Raw genomic sequence first — 20,067 nt, 5'->3', positions numbered from 1 at the left:
AAAAGTTGTCTAAGAATCCACAAAAACATCTGGGATTTAGCTATCTAGGTATTAATTCGAAAAATGTAGCTTGTTTATGATCCAGGAACATGATTTTAAAAATATTACGCTTGAAGTCAATTTTTTGATAAATTCGAAAAATTGTCATACTTCATTGACCCATTCTGGAAAAATGGTGGAAGTTCTCAAAAACATCTGGTCAAACGAACTCCTGGAGGTCGAAAATTATAAAAGATCTCTTCAGGTAATTTTCGAAGATGGTCAAAAAAATGTCAAAATTTTCATAAGGAGGGAATATAGAAAAAACACATGTTTTGAAAGAGTTTTCTAAAAATCCACAAAAAATTCTGGAATGTAGATGCCGAAATGGTGAATCGTGAAATATAGTGTGTTTGTAGTCCTGCAGCAATATTTTAGAAATATTGGGTTTGAAAGTCTTTTTTTTAATCATAAATATTGCAATTTTTCGATTGGGAATTATGGAAAAATAGCAGAAGTTTTGGAAGAAATAACGTCGAAAATAACTTCTGACGGTCCAAATCTACAAAAAGTCTCGTTAGATAATTTTCAAGGATAGTCGAAAAAACCTCTAAATTTTCATGTTGAAAAATTGTCATAACTCACTTAGTGACACTGGAAAAATGGTGGAAGTCTTCAAAGAGATGTGGCCAAAACTACGTTCTGGAGGTCGAAACCTATAAAAAAGTCTCTTCAGGTGATTTTCTAAGATGGTCGAAAAAAGGTAAAAATTTTCGTAAGGAAGTATAGAAAAATCGATCTTTTGAAAAAGTTTTCTAAAATCTACGAAAAATTCTAGAATATAGACGTCGAAGTAGTGATTCGAGAAATATGACGTATTTGTAGTCCCGCAAGAAGATTTTCGAAATATTGAGCTTGAAAGTCAGTTTTTTTTTAATCCTAAAAATTTCAATTTTTCATTGGGTGATCATGAAAAAATAGCAGAATTTTTCGAAGAAATGAGGCCGAAAATAATTTCTGCACTTCTAAATCTGCAGAAAAAATTTTCAGAGATGTTCGATCTGAAATGCAATTTCTTTTTAATCGTAAAATTTCCATATTTCGTTACGGGCGATTCTGAACATGCCTGTTTTCAAAGTAACGAGGCCGAAAATAACTTTTGGTGGTCGAAATCTACAAAAAAATCTCTGTGGGTAATTTTTGAAGATGGTGGAAAAAGGGCGAAAATTTTCATTTGAGAGGAAAACAGGAAAAAATTAATTTTTTAAAAAAATGTTCAAAAAACAACAAAATTCTGAAATTTAGATTTCGACGTACTGATTCGAAAAATAAACCTAGGACCGAATACACGCCGAATATTTTTAAAATGATGCTCTAGAGAAAATTGTGGATATTTGGAAAAATGGAAAAGTGGTGATTCGAGAAATATAGCGTGTTTGTAGCCTCGCAACAAGATTTTACAGATATTGGGCTTGAAAATAAATATTAATCCTCAAAATTTGATGATTCTAAAGATTCCGAAAATTCTGAAAATTCGGTGTTTGTAAATTTGAAGATCCAAAAAAACTGAAAACTTTGAAGACTCCAAAGTTTTCAGGGATTCCAGAAACTTTAAAAATTCTGTATATTCCAAAACTGAAGATTCCAAAAGTTCCAAAGATTCCGGATACTCCGGGTTTCTAAAGATTTTAAAGATTCTGGAGTTTTTAAAGAGTCCTGAGATTCTGCAGATTCAGAGTACTTCAAAAGTTAAAGATTTCAACAAAATTTGAAGGCTCTGAAGTTTACAAAAATTCTAAATATTTAACAAAAATTCTAAATGTTCCAGGAATTCCAAAAATTCTGGATATTCTGAGAGTCTAGCAATTCCGGAGATTCTATAGAATCTAAGATTCTGAAAATTCGGAACACTCTAAGAATTCTGGAGATTTTGAAGGTTGCAAATATTTCGAAGACTGAAGATTTCAAAAAAGTTGAAGATTGAAGATTTCGAAGATGTCAAATATTCCAACGGTTCCAGAAATTCCAAAAATTCCGGATAGTCGGCGACTTTAGAAATTTTAGAAATTGTAAAGATTGGAAAGGTTTTGGAGATTTTAAAGATTTGGAATGAAGATGCGGTAGATTCTAAAGATTTCGACAATTCTGAAGATTGACAGTATTTGAAAGATTGAAGATTTCAAAAAATCTGAAGACTTCCGAAGATTCAAAAAATTACTATTGGAAAACTGAGCTTTTGCAAATGTTGTCTAAAAATCCATAAAAAATTCTAGAATATAGATTTCGACATGCTGATTTGGCAGATACAGTGTGTTTATATTGGCGGAGCAGCTTTTAAAAAATATTCTGTTCGAAATTCAACTTTCTTTATCGTAAAATTTCAAAATCGAAAACTATAAAAAAATCCCTTCAGATAATTTATAAGATGGTCGAAAAAGGGTCAACATTTTCATAGTTTTGAAAAAGTTTTCCAAAAATCCACAAACAAATTCTGGAATGTAGATGTCGAGGTGGTAATTTGAGAAATATAGCGTGTTTGTACTCTCACAACAAGATTTTGCAAATATTGGGCTTGAAAATAAATTTTAATCCCAAAAACTTGATGATTCTAAAAATTCCGATAATTCTGAAAATTTACAGTATTTGTAAAAAACTGAAGGCTTTGAAGACTCCAAAAGTTCCAGGTATTCCAGAATCTTCAAAAATTCTGTATATTCCAAGACTCTTGAGATTCCAAAAGTTCCAAATATTATCTTCAGGATACTCCCGGTTTCTAAAGATTCTAAAGTTTCTGGAGATTCTAAGATTCTAAAAGTATGTCAGTGGTGAAAGATTTCAAAAAAATGTGAAATCCCTGAAGATTCCAAAAATTCTAAAGATTCCAGAGATTCTGAAAATTCTGCAGGTTCTGAGGATTCCAAAAAAAAAATTAAAATTGAAGATCTCGGAAGATTTCAAATATTCCAACGGTTCCAGAAATTACAAAAATTCCGAATAGTCCTCGACTTTCGAAATTTTGGAGGTTCTAAAGATTCGAAAGATTTTGGAGAATTTAAAGATTTTGAATGAAGATTCTAAAGATTCCGACAATTCTGAGGATTGCCAGTAGTTGAAAGATTGAGGATTCCAAAAAATTTGAAGACTTAAAAGATTCCGAAAAATCAGAAAATTACAAAGATTCCAAAAGTTCCTGAGGATTCCGAAATTTCAAAATTTGCGTATATTTCGAGGCCCTAGAGATTCCAGAATTTCCAAAGATTTAGAATATTCGGAGATTCTAGGGATTCTAAAGATTTTGAAGATTGTATAGTTTCTGACGATTTAGATATTTCGAAAACTGAAGATTGCAAACAATCTGATTTCAAAGATTTCAGAAGTTCGAAAGGTTCCAGAGAGTCTAGGAATTCCAAATATTCGAAAGATTCTGGAGATCCTAAAGGTTCTGAAAATTCCAAAAACTGATGAATCTGAATACCCTAAAGATTCCGAGTATTTCAGAAGCTTATTTCATTGGGCGATTGTGGAAATCGCAAAAAATCTCATTAGGTGATTTTCAGAGATGATCAAAAAAGGGTCAACATTTTCATAGTTTTGAAAAAGTTTTCCAAAAATCCACAAAAAAATTCTGGAATGTAGATGTCGAGGTGGTAATTCGAGAAATATAGCGTGTTTGTAGTGTGACAACAAGATTTTGCAAATATTGGGCTTGAAAATAAATTTTAATCCTAAAAACTTGATAATACCTTGATAGTTCCACATATTATCTTGAGGATACTCCCGGTTTATAAAGATTCTAAAGTTTCTGGAGATTCTAAGAGTCGTAAGATTCTGAAAATTCTAGAAGTATGTCAAAATTTAAAGAATTCAAAAAAATCTGAAGTCCCTGAAGATTCCAAAAATTCTAAAGATTCCAGAGATTCTGAAAATTCTGAAGATTCTGAGGATTCTGAAGATACGGAAGATTGTAAAGATTCCGACAATTCTGAAGAATGAAGGAATTTGAAAGATTGATGATTTCAAATATCTGAAGATTCCGAAGATTCAGAAAATTACAAAGATTCCAAAAGTTCCGGAGGTTTCAGAAATTTTAAAAATTTCGTATATTCCGAGCCCCTAGAGATTCCAGAAATTCCAAAGATTTAGAGTATTCAGGAATTCTGCAAAGTCTAAAGCTTTTGAAGACTCTAAAGTTTCGGATTTTCGAAGACTGAAAATTCCAAAATATCTGAAAACTTTGAAGTTACGAAGATTCTGAGGAATATAAAGATTTCAGAGGTTTCAAAGGTTTCAGCAATTTCTGAGGTTCCAGTGATTCTAGGAATTCCAAAAATTCGAAAAATTCTAGAGGTTCTGAAAATTCCAATAACTGATAAATCTGAATATTCTAAAAATTCTGAGTATTTGGAAAGCTTTCATTGGGCGATTATGGAAAATTAGCAGAAATTTTCGAAGAAAAGAGGCCGAAAATAATTTCTGCAAACTGTATTTAACGTATGTTATATTTTTGAAATGTTACTATACTGTAATAGTTATATAACACTGTAACGTTTATGTATTGTCACTACAGATATTGAAAAACTAAGCTTTTGAAAAGTTCTCTAAAAATATATTATAGTCCCAGAGCAGAATTTTGAAAATTTTCGGGTTACGAGTATTTTTTTTTTAATACTAAAAATTAGGTGTTACTATTTTTCATTAGGCGATTACGGAAAAATGGTAGAAGTTTTCGAAGAAATAGGGTCGAAAATGTAGCGTGTATATGGTTCGAGAGGATCATTTAAAAATATTCGGCTTGAAAATCTATTTTTTAATAAATCTAAAAAATTGTCAATTGATTAAGCGATTCTCGAAAAGTGATGAGGTCAGAACTAACTTCTGGAAGTCGGAAACTATAAAAAAAAAATCTCTTCAAATAATTATAAGATGGTCGAAGAAAGGTCAACATTTTCATAAGGAGGGAGTATAGAAATCAATATTTTGAAAAAGTCTTCCAAAAATCCACAAAAAATTCTGGAATGTAGATGTCGAGGTGGTCGAGAAATATAGCGTGTTTGTAATCTCACAACAATATTTTGTAAATATTGGACCTGAAAATAAATTTTAATCCTAAAAATTTGATAATTCTAAAAATTCCGAAAATTCTAAAAATTCACAGCATTTGTAAAAAACTGAAGGCTCCAAAAGTTCCAGGTATTCCAGAAACCTCAAACATTCTGTGTATTCTAAGACTAGAGATTCCCAAAGTTCCAAATATTCCGGATACTCCGGGTTTCTAAAGATTCTAAAGTTACTGAAGGTTCTAAAGTGTCTTAAGATTCTGAAGATTCTAAGTATTTCAAAGGCTAAAGATTTCAAAGAAATGTGAAGGCTCTGAAGAATCCAAAAATTTTAAAGAATCTTTGGAATATTCTAGAGATTCTAAGATTCTGAAAATTCTGGAGGTTCTGAGGATCCTGGGTTTTGACGATTGCAAATATTTCGAAGACTGAAAATTCACAAAAATTTGAAAATTGATGATTTCTAAGATGACAAATATTCCAACGGGACTTTGGAAATTTTGGAGTCTCTAAAGATTCGAAAGATTTTGGAAAATGTAAAGATTTTGAATAAAGATACTTAAGATTTTAAACATTCCGACAATTCTGAAGATTGACAGCATTTAAAAAATTGAAGATTCCAAAAACCTGTAGACTTGAAAGATTCCGAAGATTCGAAAAATTTCAAAGATTCCAAAAGTTCCAGAGGATTCAAAAATTTCAAAATTATGTATATTTCGAGGCCCTAGAGATTCCAGAAATTCCAAAGATTTAGAGTATCCAGGGATTCTACGAATTCAAATGATTCTAAAGTTTCTGAAGATTGGTTATTTCGAAGACCGAAGATTAAAAAAAATCTGATTTCAAAGATTTCAGAAGTTCGAAAGGTTCCAGGAATTCACAAAAAATTCTGGGACATAGATTTCGCCATGCTGATTCGACAGATACAGTGTGTTCATAATGGCGGAGCAGAATTTAAGAAATATTTAAATTTCAAGTTTTTTTATCGTAAAATTTCAATTTTATATTGAGCGATTATGAAAAAATGGTACAAGTTTTCAAAATAATAAATCTAGAAGTGACTTCTAAAGTTCGAATCTACAAAAAATCTCCGTAGGTAATTTTGAAGGTTGTCGAAAAACATGGAAATTTTTGTTTGGGGGAAAAACGAAAAAATTGGGTTTTTGAAAAACTTGTCCAAAAATCCGCAAAAATTCTTGATTTAGATCTCGACGTACTGATTCGAAAAATATAGCGTGTTCATGATTACGGATCAAGATTTCAGTTTGAAAATTAATTTTTGTAAATTCTAAACAAAGACCACATTTCAGTGGGCGATTCTGGAAGAATGGTAGGAGTTTTCGAAAGAAATGAGGCCGAAAATAGCTTCTGGAGTTCGAAATCAACGAACAATCGCATTACGTGACCTTCACAGCTGTTCAAAAAAATGTGTAAATTTTTATAAGGTAGATAGTATTGAAATTTGAGGTTTTGAAAAAGTTCTCTAAAATCTGCAAAAAATTCTGGGATATAGATATCGACGTGCTAATTCGAAAAATATAGCATGTATATGCACCCGGAGCAAGATTTCAAAAATACTTGATATGAAAATACATTTTTTGTATATCCCAAAAATTGGTACATTAGACTGTTTAATTACATTCGACGCCGCAGACACCCTCAACGAGTATAGATGAACGTAACAGAGTTAATTAATTGACGATGCGTTGATTTTGTTGTATTGTTTGTCAATTCACAGAATTTTTAAATCAAGAATAAAAGGAACGAGATGAGGCTAATAACTTCACACGACGTGGATAGGCAACCAGTTAAACACACACAATGTACCCCTGCATTGAGACTTGTTTTCTTTAAATTATATTAAACGATGGTTCATACTTCATTTAAAAACTGAAGAACCAAGAAAAATAAACTCTCTGGATGCTTGTTCTCTTCTGGAAATCTCGGATTTTCCGCCTTCATTTACATTTGTATCATTTTGAAACTCAACAAGTTTTGTTGATGATCGCATTCTAATTTTTTAAACGATTATTGCTCTAAAAGTTATACACAAATAATACGTAATTTTATCAGAGAAAAAACAGTTTAGTTGGAACGAAAACAACAAATAGAACAATTCTTCTTACCGTTTAAGCTCTAATTACTTACTAGAAATCTATAATAACAGGAATTAAAACATTACTACTTCTACATGATTGCGTTTCTTAGCATATATGGCTTAATTATCACATTAATAACGTTCTGGTACCATTTTGGAATAGCGAAAAGTAGTTAAACAGCGGTAACTATTAAGACTTCATGTGAAGTCCGTAGTGGGCGTTACTACATGAACTTCGCATGTAAGTCTTTTTTTCAAGTAGCGAAACACAAATGAAAGGCAACAATTGACACAACAAAATAAAATTTTATTCTAAGAAAATTTTGATACAAAATTCATTATATTTCTCAATTTTGTGGTCTGACATGACAAGCCTAAACGTTTTAAATAAGAATTAAATTACCTCTACTCCTATGAATAAATAACAAATTAAAAATATGTACATTAGTTCTGGGCTATGTTCTGCACTCAAATGTATTTACAAAATTATTGCTTTACACTTTTAATAAAACAAATCAAACCAATATCAACAGTAGAATAAATTACTTTGAATCTCATCTCAAAAGCAACAACTGAACACTAAGGCCTCGTTTCACAAAAAGGCCTTTTTCTTCCCTACAACAAACTTGTCAGAAATGGAACTCGACAAAATAGGCACTTTTGATATTGTGGTTTCTGAATAGTGGTCTACCAACAACAAAACAAATCGACAAGACTCCAACAAGTTCCTCACATAATAAAAATACAAAAGGGAGTACAAATGGAAATATAAGTACCTTACAATAAAACATAAGTACTAATAATAGCGCTCCAAAAATGGAAGAAAGTCTATAAAATACGAACACCAATCACATGAAATTAAGTACAACATTTTCGCTTCGGCAAAATTATGCTTATCACAAGTTTGGAATGTATGCTTCGAACTAGTCAATTAAAAACCCTAATACTGTCTAGCGTTACTGGATGACACAGCACCTCTTCGACTTGGAGTAGCCCACGCTCTCCTCGGCCGTCTCCCCGGTGAACCGGACGATGTCGGCGACGGGGCTGGGGGAGCTCTCGTCGGTGATGCTGCCCAAGGGCGAGGTGATGCTGTTCACGTCCGAGGAGTTGTTCCTGATCTGCATGCGCTGCTTCTTCAGGTCGGCGAGGGTGCCGTTGCCGTTGATGGTGACCACCACGTGCACGGTGACCTTGCCGTTGACGTCGGTGGTGTACGAGTTCTCCTTGGTGTCGACGAGGCTCTCCAGCAGCGAGTCGTTGTCCTTGCCCTCGGGGGCCTTGCGGTTCTCGAACACCTGCAGCGCGGTCGAGTCGGAGGGCTCCTTGACGGATTCGGTGTTGTTGTTTGTACTGAAGGTGGGCCCTTTGCTGTTGCTGATGTTGTTCTTCGGGGGCGGCTGGATTGGAGGGCTGGGCTCGGAGCTCTCCAAACCCTAAAACAACAACGAAAGGTTAGAGAAAGGTGGGTAATTTATTAGAAAATTAAACAAAGACACGGGTACATATTTTAAGTAAATAGTGTAGTCTAAGCAAAATGTTGTACCTATTTCAGGATAATATTTTTATTTTTATATATTCTTAATATTTTTAAAAGAAATAATCTTAAACGTTGAGTGTTAATTTTACTTTCTAGAGCTAGCCCATACAAAATTTTTTCGTCGAAAAAATTCACAATGATAACAAGAAAATTTGAGAATTTATTTTAGAAAATATAAAACCTGGTGTTCTAAAACCTTAGAAACGTTTTTTAAAAGTATTTAAATTTTATAAAATAACTTACTTGTATACTTGTGGTTTATGAATCCACCTTTATTTTTTACCACACACATCCAAGTTTTTGAGACAAAAATTGAAAAATTGCTATTTACATTTTATGAAATATTATCCGACATAAATAAATCTTACTTGAATTTTGTAAAATAATATGTTAGTATACTTGCGATTTATTATCAGTCTTTATTTGTTACCTTGGACATACAGATTTTTGGAAATAATTCAAAATGATACAAGAAAACTTAAACATTTATTTTAGAAAATATAAAACCCACTGTTCTAAAATCTTGAAAACATTTTAAAGTTATCGTAAAAATAGTAATTCGATAATCAAAATTTATTTGTTTTTTCTTTTCACAAATTTGATCACGTCATCTAAAAATTTTGGTGGGAAATCCTATCTAAACTCTGTGAAAAAAATCAAAATTGTGCAACGAAATTTTAGAAATTATGTTAAGCACACAAAATCAGTTGAACTGAAGCTCGACCTTGTTTTCGATAAATTGAAAAATTAAAGAATTGAAAAATCGAACAATGAAAAAGTTTAAAATTGAAAAAATTAAAAATCTAAAATTGAGAAGTCGCAAAATTTAAAGATCGAAGAACTCAAAAATTGAAAAATCGAGAAATCAAAAAACCTAAAATTTTAAAAATTGAAAAATTAAAAATATCGAAAAATTGAAGAATTAAAAAATCCTAAAACTGGAATATCGAAAACTTGAAAAATACAAAATTTAAAGAAAAGAAAAAACAAAAAATCTGAAAATTAAAGAATCAAAAAATTGAAAAATCTAGAAATTGACAAATTCTAAAACAAAGATGACAATTTGGAAATCGAAAATCTGAAAAATCTAAACATCGAAAAATTGGAAAATCAAAAAGCCGAAAAGTCGGAAACTCCAAAAACCGGGGAATCGAAAGTCGAAACATCGAGAAATCGAAAAATCGAGAAGTGTAAAATTAAAACGTTTTAATCTTTTTAATTTATAATTAAATTAATTTTCAACGATATTGATCGAAAAATTGAGAAATAGAACCATCAAAAAACTGAAAAATCGAAAAATCGAAATATTGAAAAATTTTTAATTGAAAAATTGAAAAATTTGGAATTAAAAAAAAATCGATAATTCTAATAATGGAAAAGGTGAAAAATCGAAAATTTAAAAATTCGAAAAATTGAAAAATTGAAAAATTAAAAACATCGAAAAATTGAAGAATTAAAAAATCCTAAAACTAATATGAAAAAATTGAAAAATCGAAGAGAAATTGAAGAAACGAAAATTTGAAAAATGCAAAATTTAAAAAAACGAAAAATTAAAAAATCTGAAAATTAAAGAATTAAAAAATTGAAAAATCAAGAAATTGAAAAATTCTAAAACAAAGATGAAAATTTGGAAATCGAAAATCTGAAAAATCTACACATCGAAAAATTGGAAAATCAAAAAGCCGAAAAGTCGGAAACTCCAAAAACCGCGGAGTCGAAAATCGAAACATCTAGAAATCGAAAAATCGAGAAGTGTAAAATTAAAACGTTTTAATCTTTTTTAAAATTAAATTAATTTTCAGCGATACTGATCGAAAAATTGAGAAATAGAACCATCAAAAAACTGAAAAGTCGAAAAATCGAGATATTGAAAAATTTTTAATTGAAAAATTGAAAAATTTGGAATTAAAAAAAAATCGATAACTCTAATAATGGAAAAGGTGAAAAATCGAAAATTTAAAAATTCGAAAAATTGAAAAATAGAAATGTCGAACAACTGAAAAATTGACAAATCGAGAAATCAAAAAATGTAAAATTTTAAAAATTGAAAAATTAAAAACATCGAAAAATTGAAGAATTAAAAAAATCCTAAAACTGGAATATGAAAAAATTGAAAAATCGAAGAGAAATTGAAGAAACGAAAAATTGAAAAATGCAAAATTTAAAAAAACGAAAAATTAAAAAATCTGAAGATTAAAGAATTAAAAAATTGTAAAATCAAGAAATTGAAAAATTCTAAAACAGAAATGAAAATTTGAAAATCGAAAATCTAAAAAATTGAAACATCGAAAAATTGAAGAATCAAAAAGCCGAAAAGTCGGAAACTCCAAAAACCGCGAAATCGAAAATCGAAACATCAAGAAATCGAAAAATCGAGAAGTGTAAAATTAAAACATTTTAATTTTTTTAATTTAAAATTAAATTAATTTTCAGCGATATTGATCGAAAAATTGAGAAATAGAACCATCAAAAAACTGAAAAATCGAGATTTTGAAAAATTTTTTAATTGAAAAATTGAAAAATTTGGAATTAAAAAAAATCGATAACTATAACTAATAATGGAAAAGATGAAAAATCGAAAATTTAAAAATTCGAAAAATTGAAAAATAGAAACGTCGAAGAACTGAAAAATTGAAAAATCGACAAATCAAAAAATCTAAAATTTTAAAAATTGAAAAATTAAAAACATCGAAAAATTGAAGAATTAAAAAATCCTAAAACTGGAATATGAAAAAATTGAAAAAACGAAGAGAAATTGAAGAAACGAAAATTTGAAAAATGAAAAATTTAAAAAAATGAAAAATTAAAAAATCTGAAAATTAAAGAATTAAGAAATTGAAAAATCAAGAAATTGAAAAATTCTAAAACAAAGATGAAAATTTGGAAATCGAAAATTTGAAAAATCTAAACATCGAAAAATTGGAAAATCAAAAAGCCGAAAAGTCGAAAACTCCAAAAACCGCGGAATCGAAAATCGAAACATCGAGAAGTGTAAAATTAAAACGTTTTAATTTTTTTAATTTAAAATTAAATTAACTTTCAGCGTTACTGATCCAAAAATTGAGAAATAGAACCATCAAAAGTCTGAAAAATCGAAAAATCGAGATATTGAAATATTTTTAATTGAAAAATTGAAAAATTTTGAATTAAAAAAAAATCGATAACTCGAATAATCGAAAAGGTGAAAAATCGAAAATTTAAAAATTCTAAAAATTGAAAAATAGAAATGTCGAAGAACTGAAAAATTGAAAAATCGAGAAATCAAAGAATCTATAATTTTAAAAATTGAAAAATTAAAAACATCGAAAAATTGAAGAATTAAAAAATCCTAAAACAGGAATATGAAAAAATTGAAAAATCGAAGAGAAACTGAAGAAACGAAAATTTGAAAAATGCAAAATTTAAAAAAACGAAAAATTAAAAAATCTGAAAATTAAAGAATTAAAAAATTGAAAAATCAAGAAATTGCAAAATTCTAGAACAAAGATGACAATTTGGAAATTGAAAATCTGAAAAATCTAAACATCGAAAAAGCCGAAAAGACGGAAAATCCAAAAACCGCGGAATCGAAAATCGGAACATCCAGAAATCGAAAAATCGAGAAGTGTAAAATTAAAATATTTTAAATTTTTTAATTTAAAATTAAATTAATTTTCAGCGATATTGATCGAAAAATTGAGAAATAGAACCATCAAAAAACTGAAAAATCGAAAAATCGAGATATTGAAAAATTTTGAATTAAATAAAAAATCGATAACTCTAATAAAGGAAAAGGTGAAAAATCGAAGAACTGAAAAATTGAAAAATCGAGAAATCAAAAAACCTAAAATTTTAAAAATTGAAAAATTAAAAATATCGAAAAATTGAAGAATTAAAAATCCTAAAACTGGAATATGGAAAAATTGAAAAATCGAAGAAAAATTAAAGAAACGAAAAATTGAAAAATGCAAAATTTAAAAAAACGCAAAATTAAAAAATTGAAAAATCAAGAAATTAAAAAATTCTAAAGCAGAGATGAAAATTTGGAAGGCGAAAATCTGAAAAATCAAAACATCGAAAAATTGGAAACTCAAAAAGCAGAAAAGTCGGAAACTCCAAAAACCGCGAAATCGAAAATCGAAAAATCGAGAAGTGTAAAATTAAAATATTTTAAATTTTTTAATTTAAAATTAAATTAATTTTCAGCGATATTGATCGAAAAATTGAGAAATAGAACCATCAAAAAAACTGACAAATGGAAAAATCGGGATATTGAAAAATTTTTAATTGAAAAATTGAAAAATTTTGAATTAAAAAAAAATCGATAACTCCAATAATCGAAAAGGTGAAAAATCGAAAATTTAAAAATTCGAAAAATTGAAAAATAGAAATGTCGAAGAACTGAAAAATTGAAAAATTAAAAACATCGAAAAATTGAAGAATTAAAAAATCCTAAAACTGGAATATGAAAAAATTGAAAAAATGAAGAGAAATTGAAGAAACGAAAATTTGAAAAATGCAAAATTTAAAAAAACGAAAAATTAAAAAATCTGAAAATTAAAGAATTAGAAAATTGAAAAATCAAGAAATTGCAAAATTCTAGAACAAAGATGACAATTTGGAAATTGAAAATCTGAAAAATCTAAACATCGAAAAATTGGAAAATCAAAAAGCCGAAAAGTCGGAAACTCGAAAAACCGCGGAATCGAAAATCGAAACATCGAGAAATCGAAAAATCGAGAAGTGTAAAATTAAAACGTTTTAATCTTTTGAATTTAACATTAAATTAATTTTCAGCGATATTGATAGAAAAATTGAGAAATAGAACCATCAAAAAAGTGATCGAGATATTGAAAAATTTTTAATTGAACAATTGAAAAATTTTGAATTAAAAAAAAATTGATAACTCGAATAATCGAAAAGGTGAAAAATTGAAAATTTAAAAAATTCGAAAAATTGAAAAATAGAAATGTAGAAGAACTGAAAAATTGAAAAATCGCGAAAATAAAAAATCTAAAATTTTAAAAATTGAAAAATTAAAAATATCGAAAAATTGAAGAATTAAAAAATCCTAAAAGTGAATATCGAAAAATTGAAAAATCGCAGAAAAACTGAAGAAACGAAAAACTGAAAAATGCAAAATTTAAAAAAACAAAAAATCAAAAAATCTGAAAATTAAAGAATCAAAAAATTGAAAAATCCAGAAATTGAGAAATTCTAAAACAGAGATGAAAATTTGGAAATCGCAAATTTGAAAAATCGAATCATCGAAAAATTGGAAAATCAAAAAGCCGAAAAGTCGAAAACTCCAGAAACCGTGAAATCGAAAAATTGAGAAATCGAAAAATGTAAATTCAAAACATTGTAATTTTTTTAATTTAAAATTAAATTAATTTTCAGCGATATTAATCGAAAAATTGAGAAATAGAACCCACACAAAACTGAAAAATCGAAAAATCGAGTTATCGAAAACTTTTTAATTGAAAAATTGAAAAATTTTTAAATAAAAAAAATCGATAACTCGAATAATCGCAAAGGTGAAAAATCGGAAAATCGGGAAATTGAACAAACGAAAGTCGAAACGAGAAATCTCGATAAATGGAGAATTGAAAACTCGAAAAACTGAAAATTCGAAATTGAAAAAACGGGAAGTCGAGATTCCGAAATATCAATAAACTGAAAAAACGACAACTCTAAAAGTTGAAAAGTTTAAAAAAATTAAAATATCGAAGAATATCAAAAATCAAAATGTTCAAAAATATAAAATCCAAGAAAAATTTAAGAATATACTGAAAAGTCCCAAAACTGAGACATCGAAAACTTGAAAAATCAAGAAATCAAAAACCGAAAAATTGTACCGTCAAAAAGTCAAAAAATCGATATTCTGAAAAATACCAATGTTTTGCTGACGTCATCACAAAATTTTGCATAGTAAATGGTATTTAAAAATGACACTCGTGTACTTGTGGTTTACGAATCCGGCTTGATTTTTACTGTACACAGCCAAGTTTTTGGAGAAAAAAAATCAAAAGTTCCATTGGGCGATTACGAAAAAATGATAGAAGCTCTCGTAAAGAAATATCGAAATCTACAAAAATGCTCTAGGTAATTTTCGGTGGTCGTCGAAAAAAAGGCCAACCTTTTCATAAAGTATTGGTGATGTCAAAAAATCCACAGAAAATTGTAATAGGTCACAGTAGATTTTTGAAATATTCGGTGCGAAAATCAGGTTTTTTAAAAAATCCTATAAATTGCCGTATTATTTCATGGGGCGATTATGGGACAATGGTTGAAATTTTCGAACATGATCGAAAAAATGTTCAAATTTTTATAATTTTCTTGAAAAATTGAGCTTTTGAAAAAATTATCTAAAATCGCAAAAAAATCTTGGGATATAGATCTCAATATAGCAATTCGAAAATCAGTTTTTTTTCTTTCAAAAATCTTAAAAATTACCATTTTTCATTACGCAGTTATGGACAAATTGTAGAAGCTTTAGAAGAAATGAAGTCAAAATCTACAAAAAAAAATTGGTCGAAGAGTACTTCGACAGAACTTCCCTCGCCCATAAAATACAGCTTGTCAAATCCAGATCTTTTGGAAAATTAAAAGACTTGATTTTGCGAATATTATTGTTTTTTATGGCGCTAAAATAAAAAGGGTAACGACGAAGTTTTATTAATATTTTTAAAGGAAATAATCTTAGACTTAAGACTTAGCTAATTATTAAAAAAGACATACTGTCGTTATACGTTGAGCGTGAATTTTACTTTCTAGAGCTAGGGAATACACGATTTTTTCGTCGATTGTCTAGAAAAGTTAAAGAGGGTTTGTTACTGTAACAAATATACTACGAACTTTAACGGATGCTGCGATCACGGAAATAGGGTAGGCGTCCGTCCACTTATCGGCATCGGTCCTTCGAGAAATGTGATGTCGCCCTTCGACGATTCAGATCATTACACATATTGCACTCAAACTAATGTCGTTGACTAAAGAATTTAAAATTAACAATATCATTATCATATTTTGGCATTTAATCATGGAATGAAACATACTGTGGAATTTTAGACATTTGCAAAATTTAATAATTGAGTTTTCTCGTAATTATAAGCAATCTTAAGAGCAATTTTTTACGGTTTTTACAAAATGTCGGTTTCCCGTTTCCGTCCGACAGACCGTTTGTCGTCTACACCAACAATTCGATGACGTCAGCTCTACTAGTAAAGTAGTAAGTAAATTCTACTTATGTTTTATAAAATAAAACCATACGACATATAAATAAATCTTACCTAAATTTTGTAAAATTCAAAATGAAACAACAAAACTTGAAAATTTAGTTTAGAAAATATAAAACCTAAAGCTTCAAAATCTTGGAAACGTTTTGAAGTTATCGTAAAAATGGCAATTCGATAATCAAAATTTATGTGTTTGTCCCCTTCTCAAATTTGTTGATGTCATACAAAAATTTTGATTGACAAACTATCTAAACTGTGAAAATATTATTTTAACCCAGCATATGAAAACTGTTTATCCATCCCCACCAATATTTTGATGACGTCATTACAAATTTTTGCATGGTAACTGCTATTTAAATTTTATAAAATAACATACCTGTATTCTTCATATACATCGAAATTTTTGGGGAAACAATTTAAAAATTTCATTGGACAAGTACGAAAAATTGGTAGAAGCTTTCGAAAAAATGTCTCTTTACCTAATTTTCGAAGGTGACTGAAAAAATTATGCTTTTCAAAAAATTGTCTAAAATTACACAAAAAATTCTGGCATATAGATTTCAACGTATTAATTCGAAAAATATTAATGTGTTGTGAACCAGGAGCAAGGTTTTTGAAACAATCTCTTTGAAAACCAGTTTTTTTTTTTCAAATCTTAAAAATTGCCATAGTAGACGTTTTAGGTCAAAATCTACAAACAAAATCTTTAAGTAATTTTCAAAGATAGCCGCAAAACGATAGAAATTTTTGTAAGAATAGTCAAAATTGTGTTTTGAAAAAGTTATTAAAAAATCCACCAAAAAAATTCTGAGATATAGATCTCGGCGTACTGATTGGAATAATATAAAGTGTTTACGATCCAGGGGCAATGTTTCTGAAATACTCCTAATTGGTTTGAAAATCCATTTTTTTTTTTCAAAAATCCAAAAAATTGGCATTTTCCATTGGGCAATTATGGAAAAATGCTAAAAGTTTCGAAGGAATAAATAAGGTCGAATCCTACAAGAAATTTCTTGGGACAATTTTAGAAGGTGGTCGAAACAAAGCCGATGTATTGATAATAAGGGAAAGTATTGAAAAATTGAGCTTTTGAAATAATATTGGTCCTATTTGAAAAATATAGCGTGTTTATAATCCAGGAGCAAGATTTTTTCAATAATCGCTTTGAAAATCAGTGTTTTTCAAAAATTCTAAAAATTTCGAAGGAATGGGGTCGAAACCTACAAAAAATCTCTTTAGATAATTTTAAAAAGTACTCAAAATATGGTCGAGCTTTTGATAATATTAGGGAGAATTGAAAAATTGCGATTTTGAAATAATTGTCCTGAAATCCGCAATCAAAGAATTCTGGAATAAAGACCTCAACGTACTAATTCGAAAATATGATCCTGGAGAAAGATTTTAGAAATATTCGCTTAGAATTTAATTTTTTTGAAACCCTAAAAATTTGTATTATTCATTGTGGGATTTTGAAAAAATGGTAGAAATGTTCGAAGAGAAATGAGGCCGAAAATAACTTCTGGAGGTCGAAATCTACAAAAATTTTTTTTACGGTATTTTCGAAAATAATCGCAAAATTTTGTTTCTAAAAAAAATGTCTAAAATTCTACAAAACAATTCTGGGATATAGCTTTCGACGTATTAATTAGTAAACTATAGTGTGGTTTTTGAAATAATCTGTTTGAAAAAAAAATTGCCAATAGTAGAAGTTTTTGAAGAAATGTGGTCAAAATCTTCAAAAAAACCTTCGTAATTTTCGAAAATTGACAAAAAAAGATCGAAATTTTCGTAAAAGTATTCAAAATTGGGTTTTAAAAAAGTTGTCTAAAAATCCACCAAAATAATTCTGAGATATAGATAGATCTTGGCGTACTGATTCGAAAAATATAGCGTGTTTATGATCCAGGAGCAAGATTTTTTAAACAATCAGTTTTGGAATCAGTGTTTCAAAAGTCTTAAATAGTGCCATTTTCCATTAGGCGATAATGGAAAAATGGTAAAACCTCTAAAGGAAAAAGCTCTTCTCTAGGTACTTTTAGAAAGTAGTCGAAACAAGGTCGACCTTTTTGATCATAAAGGGGCAAGGGGCAAGTATTGAAAAATTGAGCTTTTGAAATAACTGTCCTAAAATCACCAATTATTAAACAATTCTGGGATAAAAACCTCAACGTACTGATTCGAAAAATCTGATCCTGAAGAAAGATTTTCGAAATATTCGGTTAGAGTTTTTTTTTTTGAAATCTTAAAAATGTTTATTATTCTTTGTGGGATTTGGAAAAAATGGTAGAAATTTTGGAAGAGAAATGAGGCCAAAAATATCTTCTGGAGGTCGAAATCTACAAAAAATTTCTTTACGTAATTTTGTTGAAAAATTTAACTTTGACAAAAAATTCTGGGATATAGTTAGTTCTCAACGTATTAATTCAAAAAATATAGCATATTTATGATCCACGAGCAAGATTTTTTAAATAATATGTTTGAAAAACAATTTTATTTTTCAAAAATCTTAAAAATTGCCTCTTTCCATGGGGTGATTATGGGCAAATAGTAGAAATTTTCGAAGGAATGAGATCATAATCTACAAAAAATTTTCGAAAAAAGTCGAAAAAGTTGTCTAAAAATCTACGAAAAAAATTCTGAAATCGTTCTGAGATCTCGACGTTCTGATTCGAAAAATATATCGTGATGTTTGTAATAATCGGTTGGAACTTTTTTTTCTCAAAAATCCTAAAAATGACCATTTTCCATTGAGCAATTAGGGAAAAAATGATAAAATTTTCAAATGAATGACGTCGAAACCTACAAAAAATGTCTGTAATTTTACAAGGGGGTCGAAACAAGGGCGAGCTTTTGAAAATAAGGTGGAGTATTGAAAAATTGAACTTTTGAAATCTTCATAAGAGAGGAATCTTGAAAAATTCAGCCTTTTGAAAAAGTTGTCTAAAAATCCACCAAAAATTTTGACACTTTGACTCGACGTGTTGATTCGAAAAAAATATAGTGTTTTTATGACCGAAGGGCAAAATTTTAGAAATATTTTTCGAAACCCATTGCGGAATTCTCTACTAACTATGTCTACTATTAACATAGTAAATCCAATTTATATTTTACAAATAATATAATATTATATAAACAAAATCAAACCACGTATTTGGGTTTAAAAATCCGTCTTTATAACCAATAAAGACGGATTTTTAAACCCAAATACGTGGTTTGATTTGTAACCGTCAGACACAGATTTTTGGAAAAAATAAAAAAAAATGATACAAGAACACTTGAAAAATTATTTTAGAATATACAAAACCTACTGTTCTAAATCTTGGAAACGCTTTAAAGTTATTGTATAGTAATTCAGCAATCAAAATTTATTGATTTTTTCCCTTCCAAATTTGAAAAAAAGTCAAAATTGTGCAACAAAATTTTACAATTTATCTTAGGAATTCATAATCAATTTCAATGAAATTTAACATACTTAGGCTTATTTCATAATCAGACTGATAGATCGAATATCGCTGACCAAAACTTATCTATTTATCCCCACCAATATTTTGATGACCTCATCACAAATTTTTGCATAGTAAATGCTATTTAAATTTTATAAAATGACACTTCTATATACTTGTGGTTTACGAATTCATCTTAATTTCTTATCATACACATGCAAGTAAAAAAAAAACAATTTTCACTAAAATTATTTAAACCTTTTTACTAGAAATAAAAAAAATATAATTCCTAGTAGATATTCAAATATTTTATCTTAAATTTTATTTTTGTTCCGTGTTTGTTTCGAATTATACCACTTTAATATGTCACTGCTACAATGAATTAAAAAAAAAGTGTTTCGGTTGAGCCACTAATTAAATAAAACCCACAAAAAGCTCCCTCTCTTACCCAATTCTCCACAAGAATACAGAAGCCCCGATCCCACTAAAACTCTAATTTTACGATCATTCAACTACTCTTTTCTTATTTACGTTAACAGCTTTATAAAAAATAAACCGCAACCACCAATCCAATTTCAATTTTATTTCAACCGTAGTTGGTCGAATTTGACTTTGGGGCGCTTTTGCCGTGTTCAACCGCAACTCTAAACCTTCATTCAGCGCTGCGGTTATATGTCCTATGGGAAACACAACATTGTATTTTTCAATGTCGTAACTCCCGCCTCGTACTTAC

At 28.8% G+C, this 20,067-nt stretch overlaps 1 protein-coding gene across 4 annotated transcripts in view; it reads right to left on the bottom strand.

Annotated features, from left to right (window-relative positions):
- Positions 1-7,420: 7,420 nt before the first annotated feature.
- Positions 7,421-20,067, bottom strand: part of LOC135139519 (protein phosphatase 1 regulatory subunit 16A) — a 187,080-nt gene continuing 174,433 nt past the window's right edge. For all 4 annotated transcript variants that reach the window (XM_064069779.1, XM_064069778.1, XM_064069781.1 and 1 more), the window contains one exon: positions 7,421-8,570. In XM_064069779.1, the coding sequence (XP_063925849.1) occupies positions 8,091-8,570 (480 nt within the window). In that variant the 3' untranslated portion in view covers positions 7,421-8,090. The remainder of the gene's footprint in view (positions 8,571-20,067) is intronic.

Source organism: Zophobas morio, unplaced genomic scaffold, assembly GCF_036711695.1.
Source record: "Zophobas morio isolate AGI-343-1 ecotype UQ-CSIRO unplaced genomic scaffold, CSIRO_AGI_Zmor_V1 ptg000031l, whole genome shotgun sequence".
NCBI lineage: Eukaryota > Metazoa > Arthropoda > Insecta > Coleoptera > Tenebrionidae > Zophobas > Zophobas morio.
Note: the sequence above shows the minus strand (reverse complement) of the source record. Positions and strands in the feature narration are given on the sequence as shown.